The following is a 12,125-nucleotide window of genomic DNA, read 5'->3' as shown; positions in this document are numbered from 1 at the left end:
TATAAACCAAGGAGCTTACATAATCAGTATAAAAATATACTTTTTTCACTGCAACTCAGATAGGTTATATAAAGAAACTTGGACAGTTAATCAAACTGACCTGAATCAATCAGTCCCCATTTTCCAATTTTACATGAACCCAGCTATTCAAATAAAATACCAACAGCCTGAGTTAATACAAGGACATCACATATTATGTTATATCCATTAGTCTTGAACTTGACTTCCCAAACCCAAGGTGTTTCTAGAATACAGAATATTAAAATTAAATAAGCTTTGGATTAGGAGTCAAAAAACTTTGATGGTGATACTTGATTTCTTCATCTGTGAAATGATAATGACATAATTTATTCTACTTACTTTGAAAAATAACAGTATTAAAAATTTAACAGAGAGGGAAGGTGTTGTGGTACAGCGAGTTAAGCTGCTACTTGGGATGTCTGTATCTCAAAACAGAGTGCCTAGAATTGAGTCCTACTTCTGCTTCCAACCCAGCTTCCTGCAAATGCATAGCCTAGGAGACAGCAGATGATGGTTGAAGTATTTAAGTCTCTGGCATCCATGTGTGAGAACCAGTGGAGTTCCTGGCTCCTGGTTTCAGCCCAGCCCAGCCCAGTCCCTGCTGTTATGGGCTTCTGAAAAGTAAATCAGAAGACTGGTATCGGTATTTCTCTCTCTTTCTCTGTCTCTGTCTCCCTGCCCCCCGCCACCCCACCGTTGCTCTGCTTTTCAAATAAAAAATAAATACATAAAATTTTAAAATGTAGCAGAAGCAATACAAAGATGTAGTTAGAGCAAAAGGCTGTAATCAGATTACATGTCCAAACTCCAAATCAACTACTTATTAGCCATATGAACTTGAACACATTACTTAATGTCTTTGGATCTTCGTTTCTTCATCTGTAAAATATGTACACTTGTGTATTTATGTATTTATTTACTTACTATTACTGATGTAAGGGAACCATGAAGATTAAATGACTTAATTCATATAAAATGATCACTGAAGTGCCTAGCACAGGGTGAATATTCAATGAAGATTGGCTTATTTGTAGCAGTATTCTATGATACTGTAAATGCTGTCCTATCTAAAATCATGATGAAACAAAAATACTTATTTCTGCCATATCACTGAGATACATACAGTGCAGAATTACAGAAAACTTCAAACTTCACTCAAGTAATCAATGCGATAAATAATCAACAGCTCAGTACTACAATATTTATTGACCCAATACTGTTTATCTGATATAATAGAAGCACATTGTGACTTTTAATATATCTGATATATTCTAAATATTTGATATATTGACCAAAATGCAGAATCATGAATAATATGCATTTTAATTCCTTCTTCAAAAGTGATTAGTTCTTGATAGGACCACTGGAATCATAGCCTCACTTCACATGCCTACTATAAATTACTCTGTAAATTATCTAACACTTGTAGCTAACAAATACTAACCATTCCCACTGCATCTTGGTCAAAGGGATTCCATTCTACATTCTCAGGATATCGTGCAAGGACCTTGGACTTGAATGTTCGTCTCAATGGTGTCTGCTCAAAATTTTCCCCTGTAAGAAAAAGAATGAAGCAAATTATCTCTCTAATGTCCCTTTAAATCACAGAGTTATGAATGTCTGAGCTTGGTACTCCAGCAAGGTACAGAAATGAAGGCAAGGAGGTTAGTATGCCAACCATCTAAGAACAGGAAAGGCATTAAAGTTATTAGGTCAGTAAAGAAGCTGAAAAAGTATAGCAGAGTTAATACTGGATACCCTAGCTGTCTTTGCTTTTCTCCAAAATGAAATTATTACTACAAACCCAATGGTTAATTTTCTCGGGAGAGAAGAGAAAGCACACAAAATAATAAAAGACTGTATCCATCTTTTTTCCAGTCTGAAAGTCACATTTAATTTGTTTAAAGTCAACTGAAAACATAACAGAAATATTAATTATTTTAAATTCTTAAAAAATGCATTCCTATGATCCTGAAAAAATAGAGACTAAAAGATACAGGAATATTAAGGAAGCAGATTTCAAAGTAAATCTAATGAGCTATTTTGTCAATTCAGAATCATTTGAAATGTCTAGAATTCTACTTTGTTTTCTCCTTCCCCCTCCTAAAAACACTAGAGTAAATTGAATTTAGGAATATTAAAGGAAGAACCAAAGAACCCACCACCTAGAAGGATACAAATCTGAAAAATATGGTCAAAAAAGGCACAAGAAAGTTAGAAGGCCAAAGGGTACAAAATGACACTAGGGTGATATATTTAAGAACCACCAGAAAGTGTTAGGTGTTCTCAATTTTTTGTGTTTACCTTCAGTCGTACTTGAAATGAAAAGGCTGGCACCATCCCTGGCTTTAGAAGCCTGTATGTACTGGCATAATGCTATATGATAAATGAAATAACAGAGTATTACAACAAAGCAGTGTTATTCAAACTTTTTTCACCGTGCCTCCAGTGTAAAATACATTTTATATAACAGAGCAATAAGTATATGTATATATATATAAATTTACTTAAAATTTTCACAAAACAATACTTACCTTTACTGTATGTGATGCCCTGTCATATTTTCTATCCCATATCATTAAAACAAAAGAATGCTGACTCGAAGACCTACTAATGGTCACAATTCACAGTTTGAAAAACATTAAGATTTAATAAGTTTGAAAAACAATAAGGTTTAATAGAATGAAGAGCTCAACCAATTCCAAATTACTACAAAGTCACCAGTGCTTTATCCAAAAAATATTGCCCCAAAGGGTTAGAGAATTGGTGTTAAATTAAATATGTCTAAATAGTACAAACAAGTAAGTTTAGTAGATGTCATAGAAAAATATACGGAAACATGATCAAGGACAATTCAGGTAACCGAATCTCATGACTATTTACTGAGAAACCATGTAACACACCAGGGTCTTCAGTACTGGAAAGGATAGAGATGACCCAGATAAGGCACCTACCCTCAAGAATGTCACTACCAAAGCTACAGGACAAAGCACCTTACAAAGAGCCACTTTGTATGGTGCTTAATTATTATCTGGGAGGCTCCAGATCTTTAGCCTATGTGTTCTAACCACAGAGAGTACACCTGCCCAGAATCCTGTTAACCTGCCCTAGCTGACAGAACAAATTCTGATCCAATTAGATAGTTTCTCAGAGTGGTATTTGGAACTCAGAGTAACTGGCAATTATTAAGGAAGATGCATTCTTCACCATTACAGGATGAGATGAACTTAAGTCAGAAAATCCTTCACTCTAAATGCTACCAGAGGTACCTAAAATGTTTCTTACAAAAAAGTTTGTAATACTTCTAGAGCACTTATTCCAGAAACAAATAATAATTCCAATTAGACAATTATTGTTTTTAAAACTAAAATGTCTATTCTACTTACCCTGAGGTTATGTCCATCCTCAGAAGCAATCACTTATACCTAATTTTCAACTTTCAACAAGACCTTTCTGTTAGGAAAGCAAGTACCACAATTTCAATTCCCCTCCTTTCCTGATCCCTTCTTCTGAAACTTTTCAAGCAAACTTTATCTCTCAAGATATGTTTGGGCCGGTGCTACAGCTCACTGGGCTAATCCTCCGCCTGCGGCACAGGCACCCTGGGTTCTAGTCCCGGTTGGAGCACTGGTTCTGTCCCAGTTGCTCCTCTTCCAGTCTAGCTCTCTGCTGTGGCCCAGGAAGGCAGTGGAGGATGGCCCAAATGCTTGGGCCCTGCACCCGCATGGGACACCAGGAGGAGGCACCTGGCTCCTGGCTTTGGATTGGTGCATCGCACCAGCCATAGCGGCCATTGTGGGGGGAGGGTGAACCAACGGGGGAAAAAAAAAAAGGAAGACCTTTCTCTCTGTCTCTGTCTGTCTGTCTCTCTCTCTAACTCTCCCTGTCAAAGAAAATATATATATATATATATGTTTGTTATTCTTCTCTAAATAAAGGACTAACAAAATCAGCGGGGAGCTGGTAAGAGCTGCAGAAAGGAAGGATTGCAAAGAGCTTTCTCAGAGCTTTCAGCAGTACCTGCAAAGGGCCTGCCCATTTACTGTACGGCAGCAAGCAGCTATCATAATAATGATCTTCTCTATGGTCTAAACTTCTCAGAATGTATTTTTAAATTGCATTCAGTTCGGAGAGAAGATAAATATTTCTTTCTCCTAAGCTTCTTCACTTCTAGTTGTCAGTTTACTCATCATCTTCCTAACTAGGCTAGAAAATCCCCTCAGTTAAAAACCACAAAATAGCTGAGCATACTTAAGAATCAGAGCAGTTACCACATCCTGTATGAAAGCTTTTCAAGAACGATGCTCTCCTAAGATGGTTAAAAGCTTCCTCCTAGTAAGACAGGATGAGCTTTCAGAGAATGGATTGCACTGCGGATGGGGAGAATTATAAACCAGTGAGATGAAGACTGGAGCCAGAGGTAATAAGCAAGCTGAGCCGATTTGAGTGGCCAGAGAAGAGAGGGGAGGCCATGAAACTGAGCAGAAGTATTGATGGAGCCTGTCTCCACCATGTCTCCACCACTACCTCTCCACCTCACATCCCTTATTTTTTTATATGTATCTATTCTTTGTTTCTTTTTTGTATATTTTCATTTTATTTGAAAGGTAGACAGAGATACAATCAGACAGAAATCTCCTATCCACTGGTTTATTCCCCAAATGCCTTCAACAGCCAGGGCTAGGGAAGCCAAAGCCAGGAACACGGAACTCAATCTGGGTTGCCCACATGGGTGGTAAGGACCCAACTACTGGAGCCAGCATCTGCTGCTTCTTAGCATGTGAATAAACAGGAAGGTGGATTGAAATAGTGAAGCCAGGACTGGAACCAAGCACATATGGGATGCAGACATTCCAAGCAGCAACCTAACTGCTGTGCCACAGGTGCCATCATGCCCTTATTTTAATAAAAGCTAAGAGAAAGATGTCTTATGAAAGAATCAGGTTCGGAATAAAGGGACCATGCAGATGCCAATCTTAGATGAAAGTCATTCTATGAATTAGACCAGACTAGGAACAGGAACATACAGTATTTTCACAGCAAGAAAGGAGGCATGTAAAGGAGGTGTGTATGAGGGCTCTGACAGGTACCCTATAAAGAATGTCAGAAAAGTAAGAGAATAAGAAGATATACAAACTAACATCTCTTACTGAAACAATTTAATTTTTCATCATTTACTGAGGGCTTGAGTTTTAAAAATAAACATTAAAAACACCTGCAGAAACCCATGTCCTGAAAACTGTGTCACATACAAATATTTTAAATTCTCAATTATTTAGACCTCTGGAAATTCAAACAATATTAGAAATAAGACATCACAATCACACTGTTCAACTATCTTAGAAACACCGGCTAATTATTTTTTTTTAATTTTTTTCTATTTATTTATTTGACAGAGTTATAGACACAGAGAGAGAGAGAACGGTCTTCCTTCCATTGGTTCACTCCCCAAATGGCCGCCACGGCCGGCACTGCGCCGATCCGAAGCCAGGAGCCAGGTGCTTCTTCCTGGTCTCCCATGCCTGTGCAAGGGCCCAAGCACCTGGGCCATCCTCCACTGCCCTCCCAGGCCACAGCAGAGAGCTAGACTAGAAGAGGAGCAGCCGGGACTAGAACCTGGCGCCCATATGGGATGCCGGTGCTGCAGACAGAGGATTAACCTAGTGAGCCACGGTGTGGCTTTAATTTGTTTTAATACAGAGTATACAAACATCAGCAGGTTTGGATATACAGGTGCATTTCTAACAGCAACTTAAAAATTAGTCAACTAGGAGCCAGCATTATGGTGTAATAGATTGGAGCTACCACCTGTGATGCCTGTTTCTTACGTGGGTACCAGTTCAAGTCCCGGCTGCTCCACTCCTGATTCAGCTCCCTGCCGAATCCTGGGAAGGCAGCAGAAGATGGCCTAACTGCTTGGGGCCCTGCCACCCATGTGAGAGACCCAGAGGAGGTACCTGTCTCCTGGCTTCAGGGTGACCCAGCCCTGGTCATTGCAGCCAATTAGATAGTAAACCAGCAGATGGAAGACCTCCATCTCTGTCTCTAACTCTTTCACTGAAAAAAAAAAAAAAAAAAAAAAAAAAAAAAGTCAACTAAAATTTGCCTCTGGGCAAATAAATCAAAACAGGTCTTTTATTTTTTTTTTTTTTTAAGTCTACATGCCTTACAAAGTCTACTAATGGGTTCTTTTTTTTTTTTTTTTTTTTTTTGACAGGCAGAGTGGACAGTGAGAGAGAGAGACAGAGAGAAAGGTCTTCCTTTGCCGTTGGTTCACCCTCCAATGGCCGCCGCGGCCAGCGCGCTGCGGCCGGCGCACCGCGCTGATCCGATGGCAGGAGCCAGGAGCCAGGTGCTTTTCCTGGTCTCCCATGGGGTGCAGGGCCCAAGCACCTGGGCCATCCTCCACTGCACTCCCTGGCCACAGCAGAGAGCTGGCCTGGAAGAGGGGCAACCGGGACAGAATCCGGCGCCCCAACCGGGACTAGAACCCGGTGTGCCGGCGCCGCTAGGTGGAGGATTAGCCTAGTGAGCCGCGGCGCCGGCTCTACTAATGGGTTCTAATAGGTTCTTTGTGCTGCTATTGGTATTGGCCCACCATTAGTACTAACATGATTTGAACAACCCTAAATGGAGGACATTTAAGCTGGGAAGCTTCCAAAGAACCCCTAAATTCTCTTAGGTGATTTATAAAATGCTATATGAATATATGTGTATTTTTCTGGTGCAAGAACCACATTTTCATCAGATTTCAGAGTTCCATAACTCAAAATAGTTAGAAACTCATGGCTTCAAATGTTTCTCTTAATTGGTCAGGAAACATTTGACAGTATATAGATTAACCTAAATGTCCAGGTTTTCATACAAGCTAAACATATACACTATTAAAAAACTGCTTTCTAAGCTGATAATGACCAAATTAGAAGAACGTTATTTTCTCCTGTCCTATCATGAGAAGCTTAATGTTGACTAAGTGCAAAATTTTCTCCTTTTAAACAAAAACACAAGTGAAGAAATTAAAAAAAAAATAGATCTCCAAAACTTCTGCCTGAAGTACAGTGACATTTCTGAAAATCGGAAAATGTAGACCAAAATCTCAAAGTTGTACATTCATGCTAATGTATTACATTTGCAGAGACAATGACAGTTTTAAAATGGTAAAAGCAGATATAAAAGGTATATCCCACACAGGTACCCTGAGAGAGACCTATGTGATGAAACCCATGCTGGTTTATGCTGATTCACAGGAAGCAACTACAAAACATAGTGCCAGGTTAGATTCAAGCTTCATTAAGTAACCATCTCCTACTCGGGTGCAGGGGCCCAAGGACTTAGGCCATCTTCCACTACTTTCCCAGGCCATAGCAGAGAGCTGGATGGAAAGTGGAGCCGCTGGGACTCAAACCAGTGCCAATATGGTATGCTGGCACTGAAGGCGGTGGCTTTACCTGATATGCCACAGCACCAGCCTCAGAAATTCATTGTTTAAAAACCATCTAGGGGCTGGCACCGCGGCTCAATAGGCTAATCCTCCGCCTGTGGCACCAGCACACTGGGTTCTGGTCCCAGTCGGGGCGCCGGCCGGATTCTGTCCCAGTTGCCCCTCTTCCAGGCCAGCTCTCTGCTGTGGCCCGGGAGTGCAGTGGAGGATGGCCCAAGTGCGTAGGCCCTGCACCCCATGGGAGACCAGGAGGAAGCACCTGGCTCCTGCCTTCGGATCAGCAAGGTGCACCGGCCGCAGCGGCCATTGGAGGGTGAACCAACAGTAAAGGAAGACCTTTCTCTCTCTCTCTCTAACTCTGCCTGTCAAAAAATTAAAAATTAAAAATTAAAAAAATGCATCTTGGCCGGCGCCGCGGCTCACTAGGCTAATCTTCCGCCTTGCGGCGCCGGCACACCGGGTTCTAGTCCTGGTCGGGGCGCCGGATTCTGTCCCGGTTGCCCCTCTTCCAGGCCAGCTCTCTGCTGTGGCCAGGGAGTGCAGTGGAGGATGGCCCAGGTGCTTGGGCCCTGCACCCCATGGGAGACCAGGAGAAGCACCTGGCTCCTGCCATCGGATCAGCGCGGTGCCCCGGCCACAGCGCGCCAGCCGTGGCGGCCATTGGAGGGTGAACCAACGACAAAAGGAAGACCTTTCTCTCTGTCTCTCTCTCTCACTGTCCACTCTGCCTGTCAAAAAAAAAAAAAAATGCATCTTTCGGATGTCGCAAATCTCAAAGAGAAAAAAATAAGGAATAGTTAGGTTAATAAAGTTTTCCTGATTATATATCATCTAGAAATAAAAGTAAAAAGAGGAACAGTTAAAGCTCACTAGAATCCTAGTGACTTCAAATCATGCTTAGACCCTTACTTAACTCTACATAACTTAAGACATCTGAAAAGAGACAAATTGTGATTTATGCCATATTTCAAAAAAATAAAGGTAGTATAAGAAAAATCATTTTCAAAAAATTTAAAGCAAGGTACTGGCACTCTGGTATAGTGGGTAAAGCCACCACCTGCAGTGTCCACATTCCATATGGGTGCCAGTTTGAGTCCTGGCTGCTCCATTTCCTATCCAGCTCTCTGCTATGGCCTGGGAAAGCAGTAAAAGATGGTCCAAGTCCTTGGGCTGTGTACCCATGTGGGAGACCCAGAAGAAGCTCCTGGTTCCTGGCTTTGGACTGGCCCAACTCCAGCTGTTGTGGCCATTTGGGGAATGAATCAGCAGATTAAGAATTCTCTCTCTCTCTCTCTGTCTCTGCCTCTCAAACAAATACATAAATCTTAAAAAGAAAATTTAAAGACAGAATGCTAAAGGAAGAAAAGAGTTTGGCCTAACAGGTAGGATACTGGTTAAGATCCCCTCATCCCATACTGGAAGGCCTGGGTTTGGGATGGAGTTCTAGCTCCTGATTCCAGCTTCCAGCCAATGCAGATCCAGGGAAGCAGCAGTTGATGACTCATGGATTTGGGTCCCTGCCACCCACATAGGAGACCTGGATTGAGTTCCTGGCTCCTGGCTTCAATTTCAGCTCAGCTCCAGCTGTTGTAGGCATCTGGGGAATATGTTAGCAGACAAGGGATCTCTAAGTAAAACTGCTTCCTGCAACACTAGTATGTTCACGTCCGAACTACTCCACTTGTGATACAGTTCCCTGTTAATGGGCTTGGAAAAAGCAGCACAAGATAGCCCAAATGTAGGGCCCCTGGCATCAACATGGGAGACCCAGATCCTGGCTTCAGTCTGGTACAGTGTTGGCAAAAGCAAATGGAGGAGGGTGAGGACCTGTAAGGCTCATCTGTTCAGAGTCTTCTTGGACTCTGTGTAGAGAATCCAGATGAAGCAGGACCCCTCAGGAATGATGATGTGGAGGAAAAAGGAGAAGAGAGTGACCCTTTTTGGTTTTATACTTTGGAGATTTTTTTCCCAAAGATTTATTAATTTTTTTTTTTTTTGACAGGCAGAGTAGATAGTGAGAGAGAGAGAGACAGAGAGAAAGGTCTTCCTTTGCCGTTGGTTCACACCCCAGTGGCCACTGCGGCCGGCGTGCTGTGGCCAGCGCACCTCACTGATCCGAAGCCAGGAGCCAGGTGCTTCTCCTGGTCTCCCATGCAGGTGCAGGGCCCAAGCACTTGGGCCATCCTCCACTGCCCTCCCGGGCCACAGCAGAGAGCTGGACTGGAAGAGGAGCAACCGGGACAGAATCCGGCGTCCCGACCGGGACTAGAACCTGGTGTGCCAGCGCCGCAGGCAGAGGATTAACCTATTGAGCCGGGGTGCCGGCCAAAGATTTATTAATTTTTTTGAAAAGCAGAGTTACAGAGACACAGAAGTAGAGAGAGAGAAAAAGAGAGAGACATAGACAGAGGTCTTCCATCTGCTGGTTCACTCCCCAAATGGCCGCAATGGCCAGTGCTGGGCCCTCCTGAAGCCAGGAACCAGGAGTTTCTTCTGGTCTCCCATGAGGGTACAAGGGCGCCAAGGATTTGGGCCATCCTCTACTGCTTTCCCAGCAGAGAGCTGGATCAGAACTGGAGCAGCCGGGACTTGAACCAGAGCCCATATAGGATGCTGGCACTGCAGGCTGCAGCTTTACCCACTACGCTACACTGTCGACCCCAAGTTCTAGTTTTTGTGACTCACCTTGGAGAAGAGGAATTCTGTTTTCCACCACTCACTTCTGGGGAGAAAGTGGGGTAACAGGATGGCATGAAAAAGTCAAAGAGATTTAGCTTCAGAGGCCTTCCGATCTCCTTTAGGTCAGGTGTCATACTTTCACATATTGCTTTCTAAGCCCCAACAATTTCTTGTAAACTGTACAGATCACAGCTTGCTTGTAATATATGATACTCTGAACTAATTCAAAGCAAAATATTACAGACTGGGGTGCATATTTGGCCTAGTGGTTAAGACACCCATATTCCATATAAGATATCTGCCTGCAGCTACTGACTTCCAAATTCCAGCTAATACAGACCCAGGGAGAATAGTTCAAACAGTTTCGTTCTTGCCAACAAATGGGAAAGCTGGACTGAATTCTCAGCTTCAATCATGGCTTGATCCATTCTGGCCATAGCAGGCATTTGGGGAATGAATCATCAGATGGGGGAGTGCTTCTATCGCACATGCTCTCTTTCTTACTTGCTCACTGTCTCTCAAAAAAAAAAAAAAAAAAAAAAACAACTAGGGGAACAGGTATTTGGTGTAGCAGTTTGTGTTGCCACTCAAGATACCCACATCCCATGGCAGAGTGCCTGGTTCAAGTCCTGGCTACTCTGCTTCTGATCCAACTTCCTGCTAATGTGCATCCTGGGAGGCAGCAGGTGATGGTCCAGGTAAGAGGTCCCTGTCACCCATGTGGGGAACTTGGATGAAGTTCCAGGCTCCTAGCTTTAGCCTCCCCAGCTCTGGTGTTATGGTCAACTGGAGAGTGAACCAGCAGAAGGAAGATTTCTCTCTTTCTCACTGCCTTTCAAATACAAGGAAAATAAGTTAAAACAATTTTTTTTTAAATATTGCAGTGGTAGTGCTAGTGTCAGGTAAGAAGTGGTAGATAAAAATAAAATTAATTAACTTATCAATTAATTTTGAAAATAAAATACGCTGGGGGTCAGGATATACCATCTAAAAATATGCCTGTAGGAACCAGATATGGCAGTTCAAACTATATTGTTAGGTATTATTTCCAGCAGGTTATTTTGGGAAACTGCAGACATAAGCCAGCTAAAAAGCTGGCTTTATGCAAAGGAAATTTACATCTATAAAGAAAATCTACATTTGTAAAAAGTACCAGTATCAGGAAGATGGCTATTCTCAGACAACTTTTTATCTGAAAACAAGACAAACTTTAGTCATCACAATGCCTCCCCTCACCCTCCCATAATTTTTGTTCCCATCACCCACAAAAGCCCCAAGCCACAACTCCTCTATTTTTTCTAACCTTTATGGTTTTTTTTTTTTTTTTTTTTTTTTTTTTTTGGTTTTTTTGAAAGGCAGAGACACAGAAAGAAGTCTCCCATCCTTTGGTTCACTTTTCAAAGGCCCACAACAATCAAGGACAGGCAAGGCCAAAGCCAGAACTGTCTGGGTCTCCCATGTATGTGGCAGAGACCCAAGTACTTGTCATCTGTTGTCTGTCAGGGTACACATTAGCAGGAAGCTGGAATGGGATGACAGCCTGACCTTGAACCCAGGCACTCCATCATGGGATGGGAGCAAATTACTACACCAAATGCCCACCACCACTGCCTCTTTTCTGTAGCTCAGGATGCTACACAGACTTCAATTACTTAGACCTTTTTCAAGTTTCATGTTTTGAGGAATTCCCACGTGTATGCATGTCATTAAAATGGTTTTCCCCTGTTAATCTGTCTTATTTAATTTGTAGCCCAGCCAAGGAAACTAGAAGGGTGAAGGGAAGCCAATATTCCCTCCCCTCCAGTGAAAGGAGGTAGAATATAAAAAAATAGCTCATCCTGCTCATTTGTGCCTAAAAAAAGGTGAATACTAGAGCATTAGCATGTCATGTTTCTCCATTAAAACTGAAATGTAATGAAGTATTTATACAATATTAACAAAATATTTGAAAATTTAAAAGAACAAAACTTTAAATTCAACTCAA

At 42.1% G+C, this 12,125-nt stretch overlaps 1 protein-coding gene across 3 annotated transcripts in view; it reads right to left on the bottom strand.

The window, feature by feature from the left end:
• DENND5A (DENN domain containing 5A) overlaps nucleotides 1–12,125 on the bottom strand; it is a 128,568-nt gene that overhangs the window by 77,370 nt on the left and 39,073 nt on the right. For 2 of the 3 annotated variants that reach the window (XM_070073625.2, XM_089329033.1), the window contains exons 2-3: nucleotides 2,326–2,397; nucleotides 1,466–1,575 (exon numbers count right to left, since the gene is read on the bottom strand). In XM_070073625.2, coding sequence (XP_069929726.1) covers nucleotides 1,466–1,575; nucleotides 2,326–2,397 — 182 coding nt within the window. The remainder of the gene's footprint in view (nucleotides 1–1,465; nucleotides 1,576–2,325; nucleotides 2,398–12,125) is intronic. The other variant, XM_070073626.2, reaches the window with a different exon arrangement.

The sequence above is a fragment of the Oryctolagus cuniculus genome, chromosome 1, assembly GCF_051225735.1.
Source record: "Oryctolagus cuniculus isolate XC-2025 breed Fujian yellow rabbit chromosome 1, ASM5122573v1, whole genome shotgun sequence".
NCBI classification, from domain to species: Eukaryota; Metazoa; Chordata; class Mammalia; order Lagomorpha; family Leporidae; genus Oryctolagus; species Oryctolagus cuniculus.
The sequence above is the reverse complement of the archived record's forward strand: the minus strand, read 5'-3'. Positions and strand labels throughout refer to the sequence as shown.